The 23,772-nt window shown below is 44.1% G+C and overlaps 1 protein-coding gene and 1 non-coding gene across 5 annotated transcripts in view; both read right to left on the bottom strand.

The window, feature by feature from the left end:
- LOC144733526 (E3 ubiquitin-protein ligase SHPRH-like) overlaps positions 1-18,323 on the bottom strand; it is an 86,787-nt gene extending 68,464 nt beyond the window's left edge. For 2 of the 4 annotated variants that reach the window (XR_013588373.1, XM_078615470.1), the window contains exons 1-12: positions 18,025-18,323; positions 15,112-15,767; positions 14,384-14,513; positions 13,587-14,015; positions 12,404-12,488; positions 11,369-11,519; positions 10,502-10,607; positions 9,088-9,371; positions 6,962-7,425; positions 5,045-5,414; positions 4,162-4,292; positions 3,550-3,712 (exon numbers count right to left, since the gene is read on the bottom strand). Coding sequence is in view for 3 of the 4 variants with exons in the window: in XM_078615470.1 (XP_078471596.1) it covers positions 3,550-3,712; positions 4,162-4,292; positions 5,045-5,414; positions 6,962-7,425; positions 9,088-9,371; positions 10,502-10,607; positions 11,369-11,519; positions 12,404-12,488; positions 13,587-14,015; positions 14,384-14,513; positions 15,112-15,717 (2,919 nt within the window). In the remaining variant the exon portion in view is untranslated. Of the gene's footprint in view, positions 1-3,549; positions 3,713-4,161; positions 4,293-5,044; positions 5,415-6,961; positions 7,426-9,087; positions 9,372-10,501; positions 10,608-11,368; positions 11,520-12,403; positions 12,489-13,586; positions 14,016-14,383; positions 14,514-15,111; positions 15,768-16,855; positions 17,723-18,024 lie in introns of those variants that run through there. The other 2 variants (XM_078615472.1, XM_078615471.1) reach the window with 2 other exon arrangements.
- A 3,923-nt stretch (positions 18,324-22,246) lies between these two features.
- On the bottom strand, positions 22,247-22,318 carry TRNAC-GCA (transfer RNA cysteine (anticodon GCA)). Its single transcript has one exon. It is a non-coding gene; the product is annotated as a tRNA-Cys (tRNA).
- Between the last annotated feature and the right edge of the window lie 1,454 nt (positions 22,319-23,772).

Below are 23,772 nucleotides of genomic sequence, written 5' to 3'. Positions count from 1 at the left end.
AATCAACACACGCATGCAACACACTCAACGTGTCCCAACAACTGATGCAAGCGTATGCACGGGAAACTTGTTTGAGCATTACTACTCAGCCAATGCACTGAAAATCAGCAGTTGCAATTTAAAGTATGTAATTTGATGTTCCACCGGCAAGTAAATGTTGTTATATAAAAAATATATATATACATTTCGATTTAAAGCTTTCGTCACTGCAGGGATTCATCTTCTTGGTTCTTTCGGTAAAGTCACGTGACTTTACCGAAAGAACCAAGAAGATATATATATACAGTAATGCCCCGGCTTATGTCGGGGATGAGTTCCTAAAGTGTGTGACGACAAGTATCAAAATGACGTAAATAAAAGCAATTTACAGGGTAGGTGGAGGCGAAGGCCAAGGCGACAGATACGAGAAAGGACGATGCTGTCAGCGACGTGAGTGTGGGTTGAGGCGATGTAAATCAGGTGGCAGTGTTAATAAAGTGACGATGCATTAGCGAAACGACGTCAAAGGGGGAGACGTAAATCGAGATATGACTGTATGTACAAGCTCCCCAAAGAATTATACTCTTTGACATCAAAATTTTCACTATTAATAAAGACAATGGTTGCATAACTAGCAGCTAGTCTATTGTGGTAAGACCAGAGGCGGCCCATCAGGGCCAGCAAGGCCTTCTCTGCTGGCCTAGAGATTGTCAGAATCAGAAAATTAGATTTTTATAATTTAACATATATTTTCATCAATGCTATATGTATTTTACAAAGTTCGTTCCCATCACTCTATTAACATAATTTCATTGCTACTCTCTCCCTCAGTTGCGCTGCTTCCAGTGCAGCCCATAAATTAGAGCTTTTAGCCAATGAGATTTTCCACCTTTGCTGTCTCCGCCTCTCCGGGTGAAAAATCTACCCTGAGGCCTTCAGAATGTCGAGTGAATCCCCTCTGCTGTTGAAGCAAATGGGGACGATGTTGTTGTTTGTCATATTCTTTAACCAATCAGATGTCGAGTTTGCCATGTTGGGTGTATTCTTTGACATGCCAGAGCCTTCTAGCTGGCCTAGCCGCCTACGTTCACATTTTTCGTGTGGCGTGATTGGAGGGCCAGTTAGCTAACTGAAGTAAAAATAGCTAGCACGTAATGTAGCATCATCTAAGATTAATTTAAACTTTCTTTCGTGACGTTGAGATTTGTAGATGTAGTGCTGTGGGGAAGCCTGTTGAATCCTGATTGTGTTATTTGTGTTTTATGGCATTTTTGCTTGCTTGGTGGTCAAATGAGTAAATGTGACTGGTTGTTGTGAGTTTGTTCTTGTTTCTTTGGTAATGACATTGATTTGGGCTATGCGATGTCTATTTGTGATGAGGCATCCTGCCATACTGTGTAATAGTGGTACATCCTTGATGGTTTCAGTCACCATGTATTCATGTCTCTGCAATTAGTGTATTGTAATTCTCATAGGTGTTGAGCCTCGTGTTAAATCACGTTATTCCACTCGATAAAGGTTATTGTCACTGTGAATATGGGGGCGGTTACGTCGAATGAAAATAGCCTATAGCTCTAGTGTCATGGTGAGGTTATTCGAAGGCGGTTTAATTGAGGATAGCACTGAAGGCCTAGGTGTAAAATACACGGCCAGCCACTGGTTAAGACGCATCGTGGGCTAGGGTAACCGCAAGAGTTGTCACTGCGACATATTTACAAAATAACAAACACAAATATTAACATTCAAAAGAAAGAGCAATTTCCCATTAAATATGTTCCATGCTAAATATTTTTCAGAGTAATGGCAGTTAAAAGACATGATACTTTTTTAAGTGTATTCAATTGTAATAACGTCCAACACACGTGGTTTCTTCATTATTTATTTGGATACAACACTATCTCTAGGCCCGGAGTTCGGTTCTTGATGTTCGAACTTTAACTTCTCTCAAAGCGTCCCCTCCCCTTGTGCTATCACCTTTAATATCCTCCGAGCCCCCTTTCTGGAAGCTTCGCTCACCCCTTTTCCCTCAGTCAATCCTCGTCCTCCTCCTCCAACGGTTGTCAACCACCGCCCCCCTAAAGTAAACCCTCGTTTCCCGCCTTTTACATTTGAATCTCCCCTACAATCCCTTTGAATCTCTTATCCCCATCAATCGTGCTTTGAGGTCTCCCTGCACCAATCAGAGGCCTTGATTGACTTCCTAACTGTCCGTTAGCACGTACGCTTATGTCAGGTACGTATTCTGTTGCCTCCGTCATTACACAACTATTTAATTGCTAACCAAGTGACTGAGAACATTTATATTACAAGAATTACAGGCCGCAAAGTTGAAATAATTACAACTTAGGTGAGGCTCATGTTGAGCGAATTTTAGATGAAAAACCTGGGAAATCTTTCTTCGAACTTGAATTACAGCAAGGCACAAACATTCTACAATAAAACCTCTAAATATGATTACAAAGTCATTGTAAACTGATATCACAATGATTTAGAATGGAGGAATCTGATAAGCTTCGAAGCTCTTTTTCACGGATGTCCAACAGGGGCGGGTCAGCAAGTTACAACAACAAACAATACAAAAATAATGATACGAATGTGTCGTAAACCCTCCTCCACCCGACATGGGCAATCAATAAAAGTGTCACTGTGAACAAACGTCACAAAAACAAAATTATGAATCATAATATTAGTCGTTAAGCCTACGAATAAAACTGGTATCATGATTATCGTTATTTCACGAAAAATATATTTGCAGTTTGGAATAGAAAAACGATACCAACTGTCTCCTGAAGCCCTCTCGTGGCTAGCAGACCTCGACATTGGCATTCAGCTCCTAAACATATTGCTGCCATCATAAGCAAGAAAAGAATTTGGCAGAAACTCTTTGTCGTTGCACCCAGGTATTTAAATTCGTTTATGTTTAAACTCGTTTTAAGTTTACACTCGTGTATGTACCTGGGTGCAGCGATGTGTGCTGATGGATCACAAAGAGGAGACATGAGAACAAGGGCTGGATGGCTGAAATGGCGAGAGATTACTGGTGTGGTGTGCGATAAGAGGGTCCCCCAGTTTGGTTAAAGGGAGAAGTGTACAAGACGGTGGTGAGGCCGGTGCTGTTGTATGGGGCCGAGTGCTGAGACATAAGAAAGAAGGAGGGACCAAGCTATGGTAGTCAGAGATGAGGATGTTGCGGTGGAAGAACACGGTGAGAAATTAAGAAGTGAGAGAAAGACTCAAGGTGGTAGAAATCACAGAGTAGATAAGAGAGAGAAAAGGCTGCGGGTGTGGTTCTGTCATGTTGAGAGACAACAGGAAAATGATGTGGGTCAGAAGGTGCAAGTGATGCAAGTGGAAGGAAAGAGATCAAGAGGAAGGCAAAAGAATCGGTGGGTCAATGTGGTGCAATAGGACACGGTGGCCCGAAGAGCGGAAAGAGAGATGGCGCAGGACAGGGCAGCGTGGAGAAAGTTGGCCTAGGACAGTGGACCCTACATGAGTGGCACAAACGGGTGGAAGAAGATTTTGTCACCACGCCGCTGAAGGATGCTGCGTAATTGCGCGCTCGTTCACCTTTGCGGTTGTGCGCTCCACCATTTGGGCCTCGTCCAGGCAAACCCTCCACCAGTGCACGGCCACCAGCGGGCTCGGCAGCGCCATGTAGCGCTTGCCCTGCCGGAACCGGCGGCCGCCCTCAGACGGCAAGAGGCTGTCCGCACCACCTGCAGACCCCACTCTGACGAAGAGACGCGCACCGGGATGACGCAGTTACATTTTAATATATTTTTTTAAAATATTTTAACGAATTTGATCCCGAACGGGTGATCGGTGTTGTGTCATGGGACTGAGAATGCATGGAAATTCTCCGAGAGCTCAGCAAACTCAGCGAGAAATTATATTGGATCAGTCAATCCACAGCATTTTTAATTTCCAATGAGCTCTGTGAATTAAAGATAGTTCTGCCAGACCGAATGTAATTTCCACCACTTGGCCCGGGGCTGCCAGCTGAAAATAAGCACTGCCTCAGAGCTCATTTGAGCAATAAATAATTTTCACTTTTTTTTTTGCCAATCCGTAGAGGATTTGGCATAGCGGAGGGAAATAAACCATCCAGAGTTGCCAATGACCTCATTTTTCGAAAACGCAACCGTTCCCCTGTTCATGATGTAACTCACTGCACCCTACCCTCTGTTGCAGTAGGGCAGGTCCACATAGCTGAGCTCAGTGCGCAGCACGTCGTACGTGGTGATGACCACGTCCTGTTGCGCCAGTTTGCGCGGCTGCACAAAGCCGTCGCGCTTCACCCCGTTGTACACCTGCGAGGGAGGGGTCACGCATGTAACAAAGGTTACGCAATCAACCGCTGGACTCTCTCGTGCCATTCAGTGCATTTACAATTCGCCTATTGATAATTTCGTCCGTCCATAACAGGGGGAACACTAACTCTCGTAAACATGATCCAATATGAAAGAACCATCAGTGTCAAAGTTGTGTTGCTGTTTAAGGGGTTTGCCTGATTGAAAATTAAGCTAAATTTAGCAAAACCTGAAGACACAAAACAGAGCAAAAATTACTATTTGCAAATATGAAAACTCAGTTTGCCCTCACAGCGACAAGTCGATTTTCACGCTGATGATACTCCTGAAGACAAACACCTGTTGAAAGGTGTTACGCAATCCATGTCCTGTTTATGTTCTTCCAAAATAAACCATGGTATTCACAAAGAAGACAAACATGTACACGTCCTTCCTATTTGTTTATCAAGTAAATACATTTATGATGCAGTGTGACACCCTTTAAATACAAGTGAACAGGATAAGACGGCTCCAATGAGGACGTGATTGTAAACACAACGCATTGCTCACAGTATATGATGCAGTGCTGGCCATTAAAGAGAAACAATTCCCTTTGAGAAAAGGGACGCAACTCACCCGAGTAACACAGGGCAAATGTGATTTGAATTAGCCGAGTTATTCCACAACATCTATCCGAGTTTAGTCCAAAAACAAAGCCCAACATGAGCGGTGAAAACCAGTGCCGTTTACGCATCGGGCGCGGATGCACGCACCAGCACGCGCAGGGTGCAAGAGCGGATGTGCCGGTTGATTTCGTCCACCCACTGGTGACTGATCGAGCTGGGAGACACAATCAGAGTGGCCCCCGACAGGGTCGGCTCCATCGCCACCAGGCAGTGAGCGCAGTGGAATGGCAGATGACGCTCGCCACTGCTACCGCCCTCCGCCTCCTCTTCATCCTCCTTCTGTTCCTCTTGCTGCTGCTGTTGCTGTCGCCCGCCAATTGCGCTGGTGCCTTCCTGCGCCTGCAGCAGCGCCGTGCTGTAGTTGACACAGGCGGCATGCTGCCACAGCCCGCAGCTCATGCACTGCACGCGCGGCTTGAAGTCGCTCAAGCCCAGCTCGCCGCACACGCACTCGAACCTACGGGTGTCACCCACATGCAAAACCCAGGGGAAGGACAGCACTGTGAGCGTCACACTGGAAGGAGTCCCAATGATCATCGTTATCATTAACTACCACTGAACTGCCACCGATGCCTCCTTGGCTGTCAACGATCTGCACGGTTGACCCTCCATCACAGTCATCCCCAGGTATTGTGCCGGCTTATCCGTCAATGTTATCACATGTCATCCAGTTGATCTTTTGTCATCCTTTCCCTTCTTTATCCTTCTCCCATGCCCTGTAAGATGATGTTGGATAGTCGCGCCTGTTTTGTCTCATGTCCAAACAATTGCAGTTCTCACACAGCTGATACATTATATTTAACGACGTCGGCAAACGTGTGGACAGAAGGCTGTGCGATTTGCTTGCAGAAATCAGTATAATTATAACTTAATGCCCTGTCAATTCACTGCTAGATGAAGGCCTCATTAGGATGTGTCAGTCATGAGAGTTGTTTGACCATACTTTATCACCCTGGTCGGTGAGGTTTGATGATGTTGGGGGGGGGTGGTGGTGGGGTGAGGGCGGGTGGTCCAGGACTAGTTAGGGCATCAGTTGCAACTGATCCATCAGTTAGCCATGGGTGGTATTCAAGATAAGGCCACCAGGTTGATACTGCAGCTCACCATTCCCAACTAATCATTGTTCAAACGTTCCACCGGCAGAAATTAGCAGAGGGTGACATTTAGCAAGTTCTACTGATGCAAGATAATTGCACATTTTAACAAGGCGAGACCAAAGCCCTCATGCTTAAATAATTAAATGTTTAATAGTTAATTTACAGTACAAATCATATTGGCCTTTAATTTCACCCTCCTTTCTATAAAAAATAAATCAGGAAATATCCAGATGGTGAAAGCCAAACAATCTCATCGTTTAAAACGTTGGCTTTCGACAAGCTGCCCATCAACGTGATGTGTGGAACAATGATAGTGGCCAAGAGAAGGCAATACATATAAAGTACAATTCTTAAAACAAGTCTATATCCTTAAAAATTATTCAGAAATTTCATTTTACCCTGACAGAAATATACTCGCCTTGAAGAGCAATTGTGCTGGATTTACATATAAATAGGATAAAGCACGACTCTAGCTTTACTGCTAAAGCGAGACAAACTACATGTGCATATACAGGGAGGGCCTCCCAACACTGTGCAGGTCATGGGGATTATTTGACCATACTTGACCATGATGGTCAGTGAGGGTTGAAGGTGGGGAGGAGAGATGTGGGAGGGAAGGAAGTACAAAATCGATGGGAGCAAGGAGAGCACAAAAATTCGCCGTACACAAATTAACAAAAAAATTATGCTGTTCTTAAGTGCTCGCCTGCCCATCACGTGGCCCCACAGCAGCCTACAACTAGTTTGCTATTGGTCGTTGCCCATCCCAGCACTATTCAGGCTCAAACCTGGTTAGCTGTGACGAGATCAGATTTGGCTAAATTGCACTGCAGCTGAAACAAAATGATTAACCCTCCAAGCAGCACCAATCCAGGAAGAATGTGGCATGCAAGACCCCACTACTCACCGGTAGTCCTTCGTGTTGAAGGGAAAGATGGGCACGGGCTTCCTTGGCTCCATCTCCACATGAACGCCCATCTCGGTACCACCACCTGACCTCATGGCAGGTGGTGCCTCCCTCTCCTGGTTGGCAGCCCGCTCTGTGGAATTAAGTGTCCTGTCGACATCGCTCACTGCCACACCATCACCTTTGTTGACCTGAGCTCCGCCCAGAGCGTAATTGTGATCGGGGCTTGTGCCGTGAAACTCAGCTTCCTCGGCCGTCCTTGGCATATCTAATGTCGCCGGAATCCCCAATTCTGTCACAGGTGACAGAGGTACGAATCCCGCACTATCGGGGGCATCGCGTAAAACAATGTTTGTCTTGTCTTCTGCTGCCTCGGCATCCCCACCTGCACCCGCATCCCCCGTGGAGTTTTGCTCTTCTCCATCTGCTGGTACAGATGACGACGTTGCAACGTCTGTCACTGTCTGTGATCATAAAAGCAAAAATGATATATTCCATCAATACATGTCTGTCGTTATGTAACATTCACAACAACTTAAAACGGTACATCTGCAGTCCTTCACCCTGCCTCCCATTGGGTAGCAGGGTAGCACAGTGCTTACAAAGGAAGGACCTGGGCTTGATTCCTGACTCCGGCACCTTACTGCGTGGAATTTGTATGTTCTCCCCCTGTTCTGAAAGGATTCTCGGATGTCCTCCCACAATAAAAAAACCAGTGTAACTCATATTGGCCAAAAAGTTATAATGCTTAAAAGTCACATGCAAATGACTCCACATGGCAACAGCACCCCCTACTGCAAATCATCACCAGGCCTTGAGACTCAGTGAGGCTCTCCAGGCTAAAGAAGCATAGTATTAAGTTTCGATTAAAATCTTTCGTGACTGCAGGGATTCATCTTCTTGGTTCTTTCGGTAAAGTCACGTAGAATGGAAGTAATAAAATAATAAAAATAAAACATTATAAAATAATTCTCACGACGTTTCGGCCACAACGCAAGCAGCCGTCCTCAGGTGAAGAACAGGTCTGTCGGACGCTGTCTTTCCAACAGACCTGTTCTTCACCTGAGGACGGCTGCTTGCGTTGTGGCCGAAACGTCGTGAGATTTATTTTATTGTTTTATTTCTATTCTTTTATTATTTTATTATTTCCCTTCGTGACTTTACCGAAAGAACCAAGAAGATGAAGCATAGTATTCTAACAATCTATATACAGACCTTAATCTGCGTCTCAAAAAACTCGAGGATACTTTCCGGCAAGATAGAAATATGAAATTTGGTATGCAAAATTATACATTTTTCATTTTAAGCCCCCAAATCTTGAATTTAAGTGCCCCATAAACATAGTAGTGCGTGTCATTCAGAAACCGTTCAAAATACAAGATTGCATTTTTTTTCGTTGGATAGAGCATTAAACAGCAAATAAAATTTAAGTGAGAACCATTGTTCTGTTTTATAGTTTTAATATGTTTTCGGATTCAAGTGCTTTTTTACAATAAATCTGAATTCGAAAACAGTAAAATATAGGAGCTTTCCCTCATAAAGTAGTAAGTTCATTAATTTGTGTTCTTTTTAATAATAAAATAATGGAATCGGCAGTTTCCGATGGCTACGTCTGTAAACGTAAGTTGAATCCGAAATCTGTGGAAAAATACTAGTTTTTGGAGTGGTTGTTTGTGCCTGATCATTGATACAAATTGTAAAAAATCATATCAGGTTCATTATTTTATTTATTGAAACTTTTGCCTGGTCAAGACAGGTTTCATGAACTAGTATGTATATAAACGTAAATAGTGTACAATCCACGGTACGGCTACAAACAATTCAAACGCAATGTATGTTTAACTTATTTTTCATCATACATAGCCAACCGTGCTAATTGGAGGGTGCGGGGGGAAGGACAACACAAAAAATTGTGCGAACTACACAAGTACACAAGGCAATGACGGCCAAACGTCATCCTTGAATGGCAAATGTTGTGGTTTTACTATTGGCAAGTTTTGTTTACGTGACAAACCTTACTAATTGGCTGTGTCGGCTGGTGGCGGGTTTAACGACACACTTATATTGACGCGATCTAACCCAAAAAGCTCTATTATGGGCAACAAGGTAGTTCCCCGACATCGCACCTTTTCCGCAGGCGCGGCCCGTGCCTTGCGCGCGCTCATGGTGATCCCAGCGACAGGCTCTCTGTAGCTCTTGCTGACGCGGAAGGTTCCCCCGAGACCCTGCCCCTTGACGTGCTGCAGCGTGCCGGCGTCCAGCATGGCCCGCACGGCGCTCTGCACCGCCTTCCGCTTCTGCACGGCGTCGTAGCCGCAGGAAGCCGACAGGTGGCGATACAAGGCGCTCATGGACACGCCCTTGCGGCCCTTAGCCTTGCGGAACGCCTCGACGATCATGGTCCTGAGCCCTGCTCGCAGACGCGCGGGAAAGGAGGAGCACAAGCTGCCAGAGCCAGCTCGCCTCTATGACAAGGCTGTTGCGAGTCTCCACGGGAGATTAAACAAAGTACATTCCTCCCCCCCACCGCCTTGATCCCTGCCACCGCAGTAACTGCAATTGGGTCAATTTATCCTGATTCAGGACTGCTTTCCTGATTCAATAATTTATTGAAATAATATTGCTTCTCACATATGTGATTCGATGCATGTATTGTGAGCTTAACAATTGATATTGATGGCCGCATCGATCCATCTCTAGAATACACATCAGCACAATAGGCGGTGTGTTGGGTGTCTTCTGTGTTCCATATAAAGCACGTGAAATGTGCCAAAGATGTGGATTTAATGGTGAATCGATGAATAAATTGAATCAGTTTAAATACCTAAAATACAAGCATAGAATATATGTCAATGTTACATCTAGGCGAATGTTACAAACAAAATCTTACGAGACACTAAATCATATATTTATTTATTGAATTTGAAACCCCGAATAGAGGCAATTTATGTAACTGCTGGGCGGTTGAGCGTTGCATGCCTTGCTAAAAGTCTGTGTTTGATAGTTGCTGAATTAAAACCACAATCTGGATCAAATTATATATTTTTCATAAGATGTTAAAGGGAAGAAAGGACATTTGACATGTTCATTGTGAGCCACGAATTAAACACATTCCTGCGGAGGGAGCTGGTAGGAACGTTGGGTTGCTCTGTCAATGGCCAGGGTCAACGGCGGCGTGGTGTATGCCGCAAATATGGCCAACTGTGAGGGCGGGCACAAGCCGGCGTGAGTAGGTTAAACGTTGAGTTTTATAAGGGCACCACGGGGTGACCAACCCCTCCCCACCCAGCCCCACCCCTCCCACCCAGCCCCACCCTCCCCACCCAGCCCCTCCCCACCCTCCCCTCCCCACTCAGCCCCTCCCCACCCTCCCCTCTCCACCCAGCCCCACCCCTCCCATTTTTGGATGCACGACGAACGGACGCAATAATCCCCTGTGGGCTCGTGTAACCAGGAGGTTCCTAACAGTATAACCAGGCAGCCTGCATGCAGGGCATATGGTGCATTTTTAACACTTTTCTTAAAGATGAAGCACATTACCTGCAGCACTGACAGCTGGCTTGTTAGGAGATCCGGCACTCGGCTTCATTTTCTCTTTCACCTTTTCCGTCTCAGGAGGCGGAATGTAGTAGTTAACTTTAACACCCTGTAACGATGAAATGCCATCATATACAAGAAAAAAACAAAGCACAGGAAAGCACAACCATAAGCCAATACAATGATTACACATGATTTTACACTGTTCCCCATAAAAATTACTTTAAATAAAACTGAATGCCAAAGGTTATTTCTAGACAGCGGGTGTGAATTGGGACCATAGGATTAGTATTCCCATCATGCCCTGCATGTCACGTTAAATCGCCACACTGCATCCATTATTATTATGCTTGGAGGGCCCTTCCAAGTTTTCAACGTAGGGAGCAATATTGCTGTTTGCAATCCCGACTGAGTAATTTTCAGGTATTCCTTCAGCAATGGGATATGTGTAAAATTCACAGAACCTTATTCCAGAACAATAACGCAAGAGTCAAACTATATTGAAGTTTTTCAGTCAAGAAATTATCTTTTGAGAGTATTATAACTAATTTATTTCCACCCTGCACTCAAATTTATTTCTGAGTTTCTTATTATTTACAGAAAGATTTCGAATGTGTTTACAAGACTACATCAGTAAAAATAAACTAAGTGTTCGTGCTAATTTAGAACAGTTAAGAAATAACCTGTGTAAATCGATACACTTTTAAGTGTGTCTGCTGTCCACTAATATTAGTAGGTTCAGATGCCCTTGCAATAGGAAACCCTCAGCAAAGAAGATGATACGTGAGTAACTGAATACAAATGAATGAAAGTCTGCCATGTGAGTGATCTGCAATGAAGATATAATAAACCGTTTGGCACATCGCTTACACTGGGGAGGAGCTCGCTAGTTGTTGCCATGTTAGGTCTTGGATGGGCCAGAATAAGAGCCAGAACCTCTATGGATTTGCCCAGACCCATCTCATCGGCCAAGATACCTCCTGGACATTCGGGAGCCGCCTCTGGACGATCCTTGATGATGCTGCAAGCAACAAAGGATACATCAGTGTGTGTGTGGTATGCCAATGCTCTACGTTGGATTTCTGGTGAGGATTTAACTACACGTCACACTGCTGCCAGGTTTGGTCTATGTCCAAAATGGATTTCCAGTCACTGAACGCATACTGTGATCACAGGTAACATAAGGACATCATTATCACAACACTAGAGTGGCTATATGCACAAAGCTCCCATTATAAACATGCGTAACCACAGCAACACATTACCCAAGAGGGTTAGATAGGGAAGCGAATTAACTTTCAGATGACCTTGTTATGAGTGCAATTATTTAACTTTGACATGCTAAAAGCCGTTTGAAAATGTATTTCTATATAACTAGCACTGCCTGCACATTGGCATGGGATACACAGCCGGGTGGAGGGAGGGTGGGTGGGGGTGAGGCGTGACGTCAGGGCAACGCACAAACCCCGCTCATAGCTGTGGGATGTGGATGCTATCATCATGCGGATGTGCGTTGTGACATCACCACCACGTGCCAGCCAGTAAAACTTTTTTCTAATCTAGTATGGTTAGGCGATATGTACTTAAGATGGTGGACTTTTAGTACCTGGAGGGAAGCTTTCCAGCAAAAACAAAGCCAGTCAAGAGACCCGTTTGTGTGCAGGACTTACTGAAGCTATGTTTGGATTAAAATTTGTTCACCTTAAAATAATTTAACTAAGAGAAAAGTATCCACTCTAAGGCATTTAACTTGCAAAAATTTGAACTTGTTACAGTTTGAAACAGCTTGCCAACAACTGTGAAGGTAATGCAATTAACCAAATGTCCACCAGTATTCTGATGAAGCAATGAAACGTCAATTATACTTGAGACATTCATGTTTATCGGTAATTGTAGCGACCTCACCTGCCAGTATAATAATTGCAGTACAATGTTTCACCATCAATGGTCGAGAATTCCTTCCAAAGTGGATGCAACTTCTTTTCACCTCCTGATTGAAACCATAACAGAAACATTAAATATATGACGAGTTTTCGAAAAGGCAACAAACATCAAGAAATCTCAACAGTGCAGGTCTGCCTTCATCAAAAGCACAAGTTTACCCTTAGGACATTGTATTTGTGAATGTAGCAGCCACTAGCGGCAGCAGGGGTCACTCAAACGCATTATACGCACAGCTGTTGTCAACGCACTCCTTGATGAATTCTCCACATTCTGTGAGTCATGGGGCTCATTTTGACACCTAACCATGCTGATTAATGCGGGTTGGGGGAAGTGGAGCGGGCCCATGTCCAGATATCACTGACCGATTACTTTAGTCATGGATGGAAATGTAACTCAGGTTGTTGGGCTCATAGCACAATTATTTTATCATTTATTTTACCATCTAAGATCGACTGAGCTATGTTGCTTTTTTTCAGAATCGACCTGGCCACAAATGATAGTTCAACGAAGTGGCTTATCATGCGGAAATTTGTAGCATTTAAATACTCGAAATGGATGTTTTAAATGTGGAGGGGAAAACCAAAGGACCCGCAGAAAAACCCACGTGACCACAGGGAGAACATGCAAACTCCAAATGTGCACACGTCAGGGTCAGGATGAAACTCCCGTCCCCCTGTATATGCGGCGAGGTAGTTAACATCTCACCGCCATGGCACCTCGTGCGTGAATCACTGTGGCGCCACCCTACTACATATTTGTGAGTTGAAAAAACACATTCCTGCAGAGGGAGCTGGTAGGATAGTTGGGTTGCTCGGTCAATGGCCAGGGTCAACAGCGGCGTGGTGTATTCCGCAAATATGTCCGACTGTGAGGGCGGGCACAAGCCGGCGTGAGTAGGTTAAACGTTGAGTTTATAAGGGCACCACGGGGTGACCAGCCCCTCCACACCCAGCCCCACCCCTCCTACCCCCCACCCAGCCCCTCCCCACCCTCCCCACCCAGCCCCTCCCCACCCAGCCCCTCCCCACCCTCCCCTCTCCACCCAGCCCCACCCCTTCCCATTTTTGGATGCACAACGAAAGGACGGACAAAATAATCCCGTGGGCTGGTGTAACCAGGTTCCTACCAGTACAACACAACTGACCTGTGGAGCAAGCATCGTGACCAACGTGCTCCCTTTTCAGCATCCACTGCACGGCCTGACACTGATAAGGGCGGAGCTGTGGCACGAGCAGTGGGTGCTGGATGTCGCAGGCGCTTGAGCTCCCGCTATCGCTCTGTGCTGCTGCCTCTACCAAGAAGGTTCCCTCCGAGCTTTTGGAACTCATCTGCTCATTCAACTGAGACAAGGTCTCAGGTGCTGAGTCTGCGTCGACGAGTGAACGTGAGTTAGTGTGCACGTCTGTTTGTGCATCCTGGCAACCCCCCACATGCTTGTCGGTGCCACTGGCAGTGTCAGCAGTGGCAGTGCGAAAGGAACTGTGGGACTCCCACACATAGTCGTACAGCGCTTCCACATTCTGTTTCTGGAGGTCCAAAGCTTCATCTGTCACAGCCTCTTCTTGCTGCTCCTCTGTCAAAAGGCAAAACCTTTGTATATACTTACATTTTGAGCACATGTTAAGAGGCAAAAAATGCCAATCAAACACCAACAAACATTAACGAAGATTTAATATAAATCAGTTAATGTTTGTTTAATTGAGAAAGGTTTTAGAACAAAAACGTAGCAGGCTATGTAGTGTGACATTTTTAGATGCATGAGTAAAATGTGGTGCTCTACTGGATATATTTAACATGCAAAAGCATACTTTGCTTTCATTTATGCATTTTGCTCTTTGTGGACTGCATAATTTAACTATGAATTTGTACTATGGCACAACATTGCAAAGCGATGATGCAGCATGTTTAAGACGATAATGTATTTTCTGTGCTTGCACGTACCAGGAATTTGGAAGTTATGAGAAAGTGCCAAAAGCTTTTGCAGCAGCTGGTTGACCTTTTTTATTTTCCAGTAACCCTCACTGAGAATCTCGATGTGGGACAGTCCTGCTGTCAACATATGGACAAAGACCTGTTGAAAAAAGACACATATTACTATAAGCCAAGAATGTCCCCCACGTGACGTCACTCCACATGAGGCCAACCCCCCCTCATTAATATTCATGAGTGGGTGGATTTTTACAACGCTGAGGAAGGTCGTGCGGAATTAAATAATTTATTATTCAGTCGCTTCAAATATGACTGGTAAAAAATAAATATGCGCAGCACTGCTACATCCGTACGTGACGTCACTGCAAGAGGCCCTCCCCCCCTTCATTAATATTCATGCCCGTGTGCAAATTTACACGAACGCACAAGGTCACGCACTCCACATACCGCACCCCTCCACAAGAACCATTAACGGGTGACGTCACTTTACATGGGGCAACGAACAAAACAATTCAACAAATTCGTCTACAACGCTGCCTTAAAGGAAAATATGTAAAGTTTTCAGCACGTGCTATCAAGAAGTGCCATTGCCCAAAACGTCGCCAATTAGCCCTTTAAGGAAGTCTTGTTGACGAGTGTTGAGGTTTCTTCATTATACGTGTGTAAACTGTAACAGAGTTATGGACTATCGCCTGATTTTATACATGCACAAAGATATAAGATGTATGTCAATACTTTACCGTGACGGTGCAAGGATATGGCTGTGTTGGTTTTCGATAAAGGGTGACGACTTTGTTTCGCTGCAGCCAGGCAAGACCAAACAGAATGTCCAGGTCAATCGTTGCGCTGGCACGCACGCTCGTCTCGGGGCGATCGACAGAGGTCACCAACGGCGAGTCGCACTCGCACAGCAATTGTGAGGGAGCGCATGGGTCATGGGTCACAGTCACTGGCAGGTCAGTTGTCTGGGCAGCAAAGTTAGCAAATGAGTACGTGAGCTCAAACGACAGCAGAACGGCACTCCACGCTTGCTGCTCTGTTGGCTGGGGATACACCGCGAGACGCAGAGGTGAAGGTCGAGTGGCCGGGGCAGCCGGAGAAGCCGATGCAGCAACATCTGAGCATCCACCGGACGTGTCTGAGCTGTGACCGGGAACGTCGCTGCTGTACGTCGCCGAGTCCGAGGTTTGTGCAATGGCATCCGAGTCTTCGGTATGCAACTGGGCAGCATCTCCTTGTTCTGTCCGAGCTGTAGGAGCAAACTCATCCTGCAAACTCCAGCAGAGAACTTTTCTTTTCTCCACGTCCACCTTGACAGGCAACGAGCGCTTTCTTCGGTTATTCATGTCAACTAGCTTTTTTGCCCGTCCAAGGATGGGTGTATATTGCAGTAAATCTGAAATTCAATAGAAAAATAGTTCAGGTCATGATTATTAATGAGGGGGGGGGGGGGGTTGCCCCATGTGGCGTGACGTCACCCGCTAATGGTTATTGGGGAGGGGTGCGGCATGTGGAGTGACGTCAGCCGCTCATGATTATTATTGGGGGGCGGGGTGCGGCATGTGGAGTGCCCGACCTTCTTGTGCGTTCGTGTAAATTTACACGCGGGCATGAATATTAATGAAGGGGGGGGCTCTGATGCAGTAACGTCACGCACGGATGTCACACTGTGCTGCTTAGATACATTTTTTACCGTCACTTTCTGTAAAAAATATTCATATTTGAAGCGACTTTGCGTAATAAATTATTTCATTCGGCTCGACCTTCCTCTGTTAGTGTAAAAATCCACATACTCATGAATATTAATATGGGGGGTGGGCCTCATGTGAAGTGACGTCACGCAGTGGGTGGGCCTCATGTGGAGTGACGTCACGCGCGGGACACACACATCCTTGGCTCATTATATTAGTAATTCTAGTAGTACAGTAATTTGATTAACTTTTTCAATAAAGAAACGTCAAATGTAAAGCGAATTTGCGTAAAAATATTTATTTCCTGCTCGACCTTCCTCTGCGTTAGTGTAAAAATCCACCCGCTCATGATTATTAATGAAGGGGGGGCTCTTTTGCAGTGACGTCACGTACGGATGTTGAAGTGTGCTGTATACAGTATATTTATTTTTTACCGTCACTTTCCATAAAGAAACGTAATATTTGAAGCCACTTTGCGTAATAACTTATTTTATTCAGATCGACCTTCCTCTGCGTTAATGGTGTCTGTGAATAAGTGTTCAGTTAAGTTTATTAAATGTACCGCACTTTTACGATAAGCTGTGCGGCAAAATATTTCACTAAATCCGATATTATATACAACATTTTGTTTTTTACAATGCGTTACGTAGTAGCATGTTTAACAAATGTGTGTTAAGGCATACCGACTTACGTTCTAACGTTCTATCGGTTTCAAAGCTGTGTCTCTGGTGTAGGCCAATCAGTTTCAAAGACAATGCATACATTATGAGAGCATGTCTGTTTGCATATTTACCACAAATATATCTGGTTAATGCAGACTTGAGTCCCGGCAAAATGTATCTATTTGGTGCTTGCACATCTTAACACCTGATGATCATTATCACGGAGGAATACGGCAAATGGCTTAAAATAGGGTCAACATGAACACTGGAGAATATGGGTGTTCATGTATTTCGTTTGTTCTGTATGCAAGTCAATGTGTCTCTATGTAAACAAAGCTATGGGCTAAATTTTGATTAAAAGCTTTCGTGACTGCAGGGATTCATATTATTGGTTATTTCGGTAAAGTCACGGAGAAGGGACGTGACTTTACCGAAAGAACCAAGAATATAAAGCTATGGGCCTCTACGTTGGTCATCGGTGTCCGGGCTGAGACCAGCATACCTGTCAACCCCTTATCAGTGCCGTACCTTATTACAGACCATCATACCTTATTGGTCACCTTATAAATCTCTAAATTCATCCTACAATCCCATCACAAGAGAGAAACACAAAGACAATCAAATTCCCGTAACAAAACGGCTGTACGCCAGATGGACCTGAAATCTCAATTTCGCTGTACAAGAATACGGGCAAACCGCATGGGTTGACAGGTATGGATCGTCAACTCACTCCACTTCAGAAACCGGTTTAATCACAGGCTCAGGAATCAAACTCGGGTTCTCAGCTGTGCCATCTGAGCGCTCTGACCCACGTTCAAAGTTTGTGAGTCCGAATTCCGTACCTGTCAACCCGTACGGTTTACCCCGTATTTAATGTGCCGCTGCACTCTGATGTTGTAGGAGAAAAAATGTATTAAAAAGTCTTTAATTAAGCAGAACGTGTTATCTATATTTATTTAAAGTTGCGCATTTTGAGGTGACGTCACATTTCTCAACCCCCCCCCTCGTCACAAATGTCTGACCCCCCGCCCTAGGTGCGTGACGTCATTTATGGACGGCCCCATAGCTGTCAACCCGTACGGTTTACCCCGTATTCTTGCACAGGGAAAAATTGCGTTTTCAAGTCCATACGGCGTACAGCCGTTTCAATACGAGCTTTGTAGGATGAACGTTGAGATTTAAAAGGGCACGGGGTGAGCAATACGGTCTGAATTGGTCTGTAATAAGCTAGGCACTGGACACGGGGTTGACAGCTATGGAATTCAGGCGGAGTGGGAGGGTAGAACGACGACTTTCCTACCGACAGGTGGACAAAAGGAGGCTGCTGTGGTCTTCGTTTAAAGACCGTCCTCCTCCTCTGCCCCAGTTATTGATGTTCCTTACGCCACAATGTGCGTCCTTAATACCACCTCATATTCCGGTATGCATGAATATTTTTTTTTTAAACGTACCGACGTGTAGGCCGGCCAGGCAAGATACTTTTAAAATGAAATGTATTAAAGAAACAAAAGATATTTAAGAGTTTCTGCGCGTTTGAAGTGGAGTTCGCCTTGCAACGGCGTCAGCTCGACACGGGCGCGGCCATCTTTTTTGTGTTGGCGCGCGGTGCAGTGTGGGTCCAGAGTCACCGCCCCCTCCCCCACCACGTGATCGCGTCAGCTGATTCACTCGATCTGTCGATGATTATTAATCGATTACAATAGCACTGAGCGAAAACATTGTTTTAGTGCAGGATGACAACCCTCTCGCGTATATATAAAACGGATTAAAACGCTGATCTGCAACGTATATAATTGCAATTATATATAACTAGATAATTAAAAATAAAATATAAATATATTTGTAATATTTAATGAGAACTAGAATTGCGTACAATTATATACGTTGTAGATCAAATAATCATTGTAGATCATATAATATAATTAGATTAAATTGTGCACACAATTGTATGCAATTTTATATATATAAAGAAAACTATTTTTGTTTATACGATAAACTAAATATTTTTTTACATTTAGTGCTGATTGTTTTTGGCCGTTTGGCGTGCTGGGCATGTGTTCAGCAAACATGATATTACAGTAAGATAGATACACCTTTTATTTTTCGGATCCTTATATCTATTTTGTTATGATTGTTCCATGTACCGTACTGCCTGGATATCCTTGGCCCCGCCATAGGAATGAAGAATTGTCATCGTTGGTTTGGAGCTGTATAGAAGAGATTAGGCCAACGATCGTTGGAGGTAACATTGTAAAGTATTTGTATTTAAACCCCTTTAGTTACAAATCTACGTAAATAATGCTGCTGCTATTAATGAATTCTACATGTACATGTCCTACTTCTGAGCCTAACAATAGTGTACAGACATTGTACTGGACTATGAATAGGATATGTATACAAAATAATATAAACACCGATATGTATCATAATCAACGATTTTTGGGTTTAGATCGCGTTATTTATAAATGTGTCGTAACCCTCCACCACCCGACACGGCCAATCAGTAAAAAAAGTGTCACGTTGACAAAAGACAAATAGTTCACTGCTTTAGCCCACCGGTGTGTTGAAGCGTGGAACCACAACATTTACAATTTGAGTACGACGTTTCGCTGGTAATTGCATCCAGCATCATCGGGCAATTCGCCAGAATGGTGAGGCTCTGCTGTGTCTCCCGTTCTTATATAGAGCAGCAGCAGGGTGACGTCATCATTAACTCATTAACTCATCAGGTGCAAAGATTTGAGGGGGGGGTTATTGTAATTATATACTTGATTAGTAATAAGGCTATTGTTACGATGCGAGTTGTAGATTAGTAATCATTTGGAATGTGTTCTATTGTGATTATGCTACATTAATAATCAGTTAGTGCTTGTCTCCCTTATAAGGAATTGTAATGCATCTTATTTAATAATACGCTTCCAGGCCGCACTAAGCCTGTAGCTGTCTGAGCGATTAAAGTTATTTCTGTTTCTCTCAATCTCAATGGATTCTCTAATTAGTCTTTGCCAGTAGTAACTAGTTTTACACAACACTTCAACGTTGTCAAAATCAATTGAGTGTCCCTGTTGGCAAGCATGTTCTGCCACTGCCGACAGTTGTGTTTGCGATAGTTTAATATTTCTCTGGTGTTCTTTTAGTCTTACACTAACGTTACGCCCTGTCTGTCCAATATAGCATCTGCCACATACACAATTAATCCGATATACACCTTCTGTTGATAATTTAGGCAATTCGTCTTTAGTGCACGTTACTAGTTGTTGAATTTTGTGTACTGTACCAAATCTTACTGTAATGTTTTGCTTTTGCAAAACACGGGCTAATTTGTCAGTTACTCCTGAGATAAATGGTATTTTTATTGTTTTAATAATCTGATCGCTTTCAGCAGTGTTGCTTTGCGATCGTGATTTGGCATTTAGTGCTCTGTTAATTTGAGCATTATTGTAGCCATTCTGTCTTAGTGCTTCTTTAACATGTTTAATCTCTCTCACTAGACTTTCATCATCTGACACTGTTTTAGCCCGATGTATGAGCGTCTTGATTAGAGAGGATTTCTGAGCTGGGTGATGATGCGATTTCGCATTCAGATAGGCATCAGTGTGCGTTTGCTTTCTGTAAACGCTGTGTGTTATTTTACCATTTAGGCCATGCCCAAGTAAAATATCCAGGAACGGGAGTGTGTTATTCACCTCCATTTCCATGGTGAACTGAATGGCCGGGTTTTGTGCATTGAGATGATTTAGAAAATCGTTAAGTGTATCTTTACCATGTGGCCAGACAACCAAAGTGTCATCCACATATCTAAACCAAAAGGATGGTTTTAATGTGCTCGAGGCAAGTGCTCTGGTTTCAAAGTTTTCCATGTACAAATTTGCTATAGCAGGAGATAAAGGGACACTCAATTGATTTTGACAACGTTGAAGTGTTGTGTAAAACTAGTTACTACTGGCAAAGACTAATTAGAGAATCCATTGAGATTGAGAGAAACAGAAATAACTTTAATCGCTCAGACAGCTACAGGCTTAGTGCGGCCTGGAAGCGTATTATTAAATAAGATGCATTACAATTCCTTATAAGGGAGACAAGCACTAACTGATTATTAATGTAGCATAATCACAATAGAACACATTCCAAATGATTACTAATCTACAACTCGCATCGTAACAATAGCCTTATTACTAATCAAGTATATAATTACAATAACCCCCCCCTCAAATCTTTGCACCTGATGAGTTAATGAGTTAATGATGACGTCACCCTGCTGCTGCTCTATATAAGAACGGGAGACACAGCAGAGCCTCACCATTCTGGCGAATTGCCCGATGATGCTGGATGCAATTACCAGCGAAACGTCGTACTCAAATTGTAAATGTTGTGGTTCCACGCTTCAACACACCGGTGGGCTAAAGCAGTGAACTATTTGTCTTTTGTCAACGTGACACTTTTTTTACTGATTGGCCGTGTCGGGTGGTGGAGGGTTACGACACATTTATAAATAACGCGATCTAAACCCAAAAATCGTTGATTATGAACAATATTGGTCGCGAAAGCCTACGTGTTAAACCGATATGTATGTATATACAGTCACTCTGTCAATCCACTGCTGGATGAAGGCCAACCGAGGCAGGTCGTGGAGGGGGGTTATTGACCTTATTTGGCCATACTTCACCACGCTGGTCAATGCAGCTTGGTGAAGGTGGGGCAAGCAGCATTTTTGGGGCAATAAAAGCCACGACAGCATACACAGCAATGGATGTTTTTCCTGCACTGCCCTCTGCTGCCCATAAAGTTATATTGTATGTATCGTGCACCCTATTGGCGAATGTCTGAATTGCAATAAATTATATGTACAATTTTATAATCCATAAAACAGGTTTTTTGGGGGAGTTAGGTCGCGTAAATATATGAATGTGTCGTTAAACCCGCCACCACCCGACACAGCCAATTTAGTAAGATTTGTCACGTAAACAGAACGTGGCCAAATCGTTACTCGTTCAGCACACCGGCTGTGCGTTGAAGAGCAAAGCCACATCATTTACATTATTGAGTGCGACATTTTGCCAGTCGTTATAATAATACAACCACGCTTATAACGTGACCATTTCTAGTAGATACTGTTTCCATCAAAATCACGCAGTTGGATCGTATTCATGAGAAGTTCCAGAAAGTAAGAAGCATTCCAAAGCTGTGCTCGTGTGGCGGTGAAGTTACATTGCAGATTCCTCAAAATGTGTCCCTTTACTCTCGAAAACTTTGCAGGATCCATCATCGTCAAGCAAAGTCTTTTGAGACTCGGTGAAGCTTTTCTGGGTACATATGCGTCGCGTTAATTATGATAAACAAAAAACATAATTTTCAGTCCAGTGAAGAGGGAGCCTCATTGACCAACATGTTTCAAGTTTTAAACTAACACGTCTAATGAACGCCAATTTATGTTTTTTTTTTAAATAGCTCAACACACGTCCTGTTTTAAAACTTTGTTAACTGCATTGAAAAAAAAATTGTAATATAAAAAAACATTGTAGAGGGGGCACCCGGATTTGAACCGGGGACCTCTTGATCTGCAGTCAAATGCTCTACCACTGAGCTATACCCCCACACGCTCACACATGGCGCTATTCTCCCCTTATTCTCACTACCTCCACACAAAAATGACTTTCAGAATCAGATTATTTACACTGGGAGGAATCCGATAAGCTTTCAGGCTCTTTATCAAAGATGTTCAGTAGGGCCGAGTCAGAACGTTTAAGCTGAGACTGCAGTTCTGTACATTATACAGCTACTCTATAAAAACCCATTGAACCACGTGGATTAGAGAACATACACATGTTAATGACATCATCCAAGCTGTTTATCATGGGCCGTTGCTCGAAACGTCGCCTAGCCATTTTCTTACTTTTAAGGCAGTGTTATTGACGAATGATTCGTGATATGATTTATAATTAGTTTCGATCTTCACGTAGGTATGTCAATGTTTAAATTTTTCACAATAAACCATCACCCGACAGAGCCAATCACATCGTCACGCCCACTGATCTATCCTCAAAACCGGAGGAATGTTGATGAGCAAGCAACGCAGCTTGACATTTTAGTTTTAATTATGTTGTTAAACACCTGATGAGCCAGAGGGCCGCCATTGAGCCAGAGGGCGGCCGTCCACGCGGGCGTCCGAAGAAGCGATGGATGGACCGAATAAAGGAAGACATGAAGACGGTCAACGCATCCCCTGAAGATGCCCTGGACCGAGCCAAATGGAGAAGACAATGCCGAAAAGCGGACCCTGCGCCACAGCGGGAACAACGCTAGGAAGAAGAAGTTAAACACCTGATGATGCTGGGGTTTAATCTCCAACGAAACAAGTGTCGAAATGTTGCTTGTTCTTCAATAGTTGCCCTTGTCCGGGTTTGCTGATGAAACCCAAGGAATTGGTGTGTATTCTCCGACGTGCAATGTGTATATGTAACGTGTATGTAGAACTTCTTTCGCACCGTACGTTGCCAACCGTGCTATAAATAGGGGCTGGGTGGGGAGGAAAGGGGAGGGGCTGGGTGGGGAGTGGCTGGGTGGGGCTGGATGGGGAGGGTGGGGAGGGGCTGGGTGGGGAGGGGCTGGGTGGGGAGGGTGGGGAGGGGCTGGGTGGGTGTGGAAGTTCATGCGACTTAATGTAACCTCTAATCATAGCAGGAACATTCCCCAAAGATGAGTGAGTGCCTACAGGTCTTAATATACTCGAGCAATTTTAAGACGGTAATTTCCAGCAAGTGTCATCCTGCAGTGATTGTGGTACCATTTTCTGTCATAAAATAATTTTTAGGTTGACAAATTTGGACAAAAGTGATCTCTTCTCCTCAACTTGTGGGCAATTGGAATCGCAGCATCAAACCAGATCACGTACAGTGGTCACATGACTCCTCAAGGTTGTGTGTTTTGTAGGTAAATTGTGGTTCATATCACATCCTATTCAGAAAACACTGTTTTCATTGTGAGACAGAATTCCATCACAGAATTCCATCACTCTATAATACTGCCACACTAAGCTGCCATAGCTGCT

The sequence above is a fragment of the Lampetra planeri genome, chromosome 47 (assembly GCF_965212315.1).
Source record: "Lampetra planeri chromosome 47, kcLamPlan1.2.h2, whole genome shotgun sequence".
NCBI classification, from domain to species: domain Eukaryota; kingdom Metazoa; phylum Chordata; class Hyperoartia; order Petromyzontiformes; family Petromyzontidae; genus Lampetra; species Lampetra planeri.
This window is presented reverse-complemented; position numbering and strand designations above follow the sequence as displayed.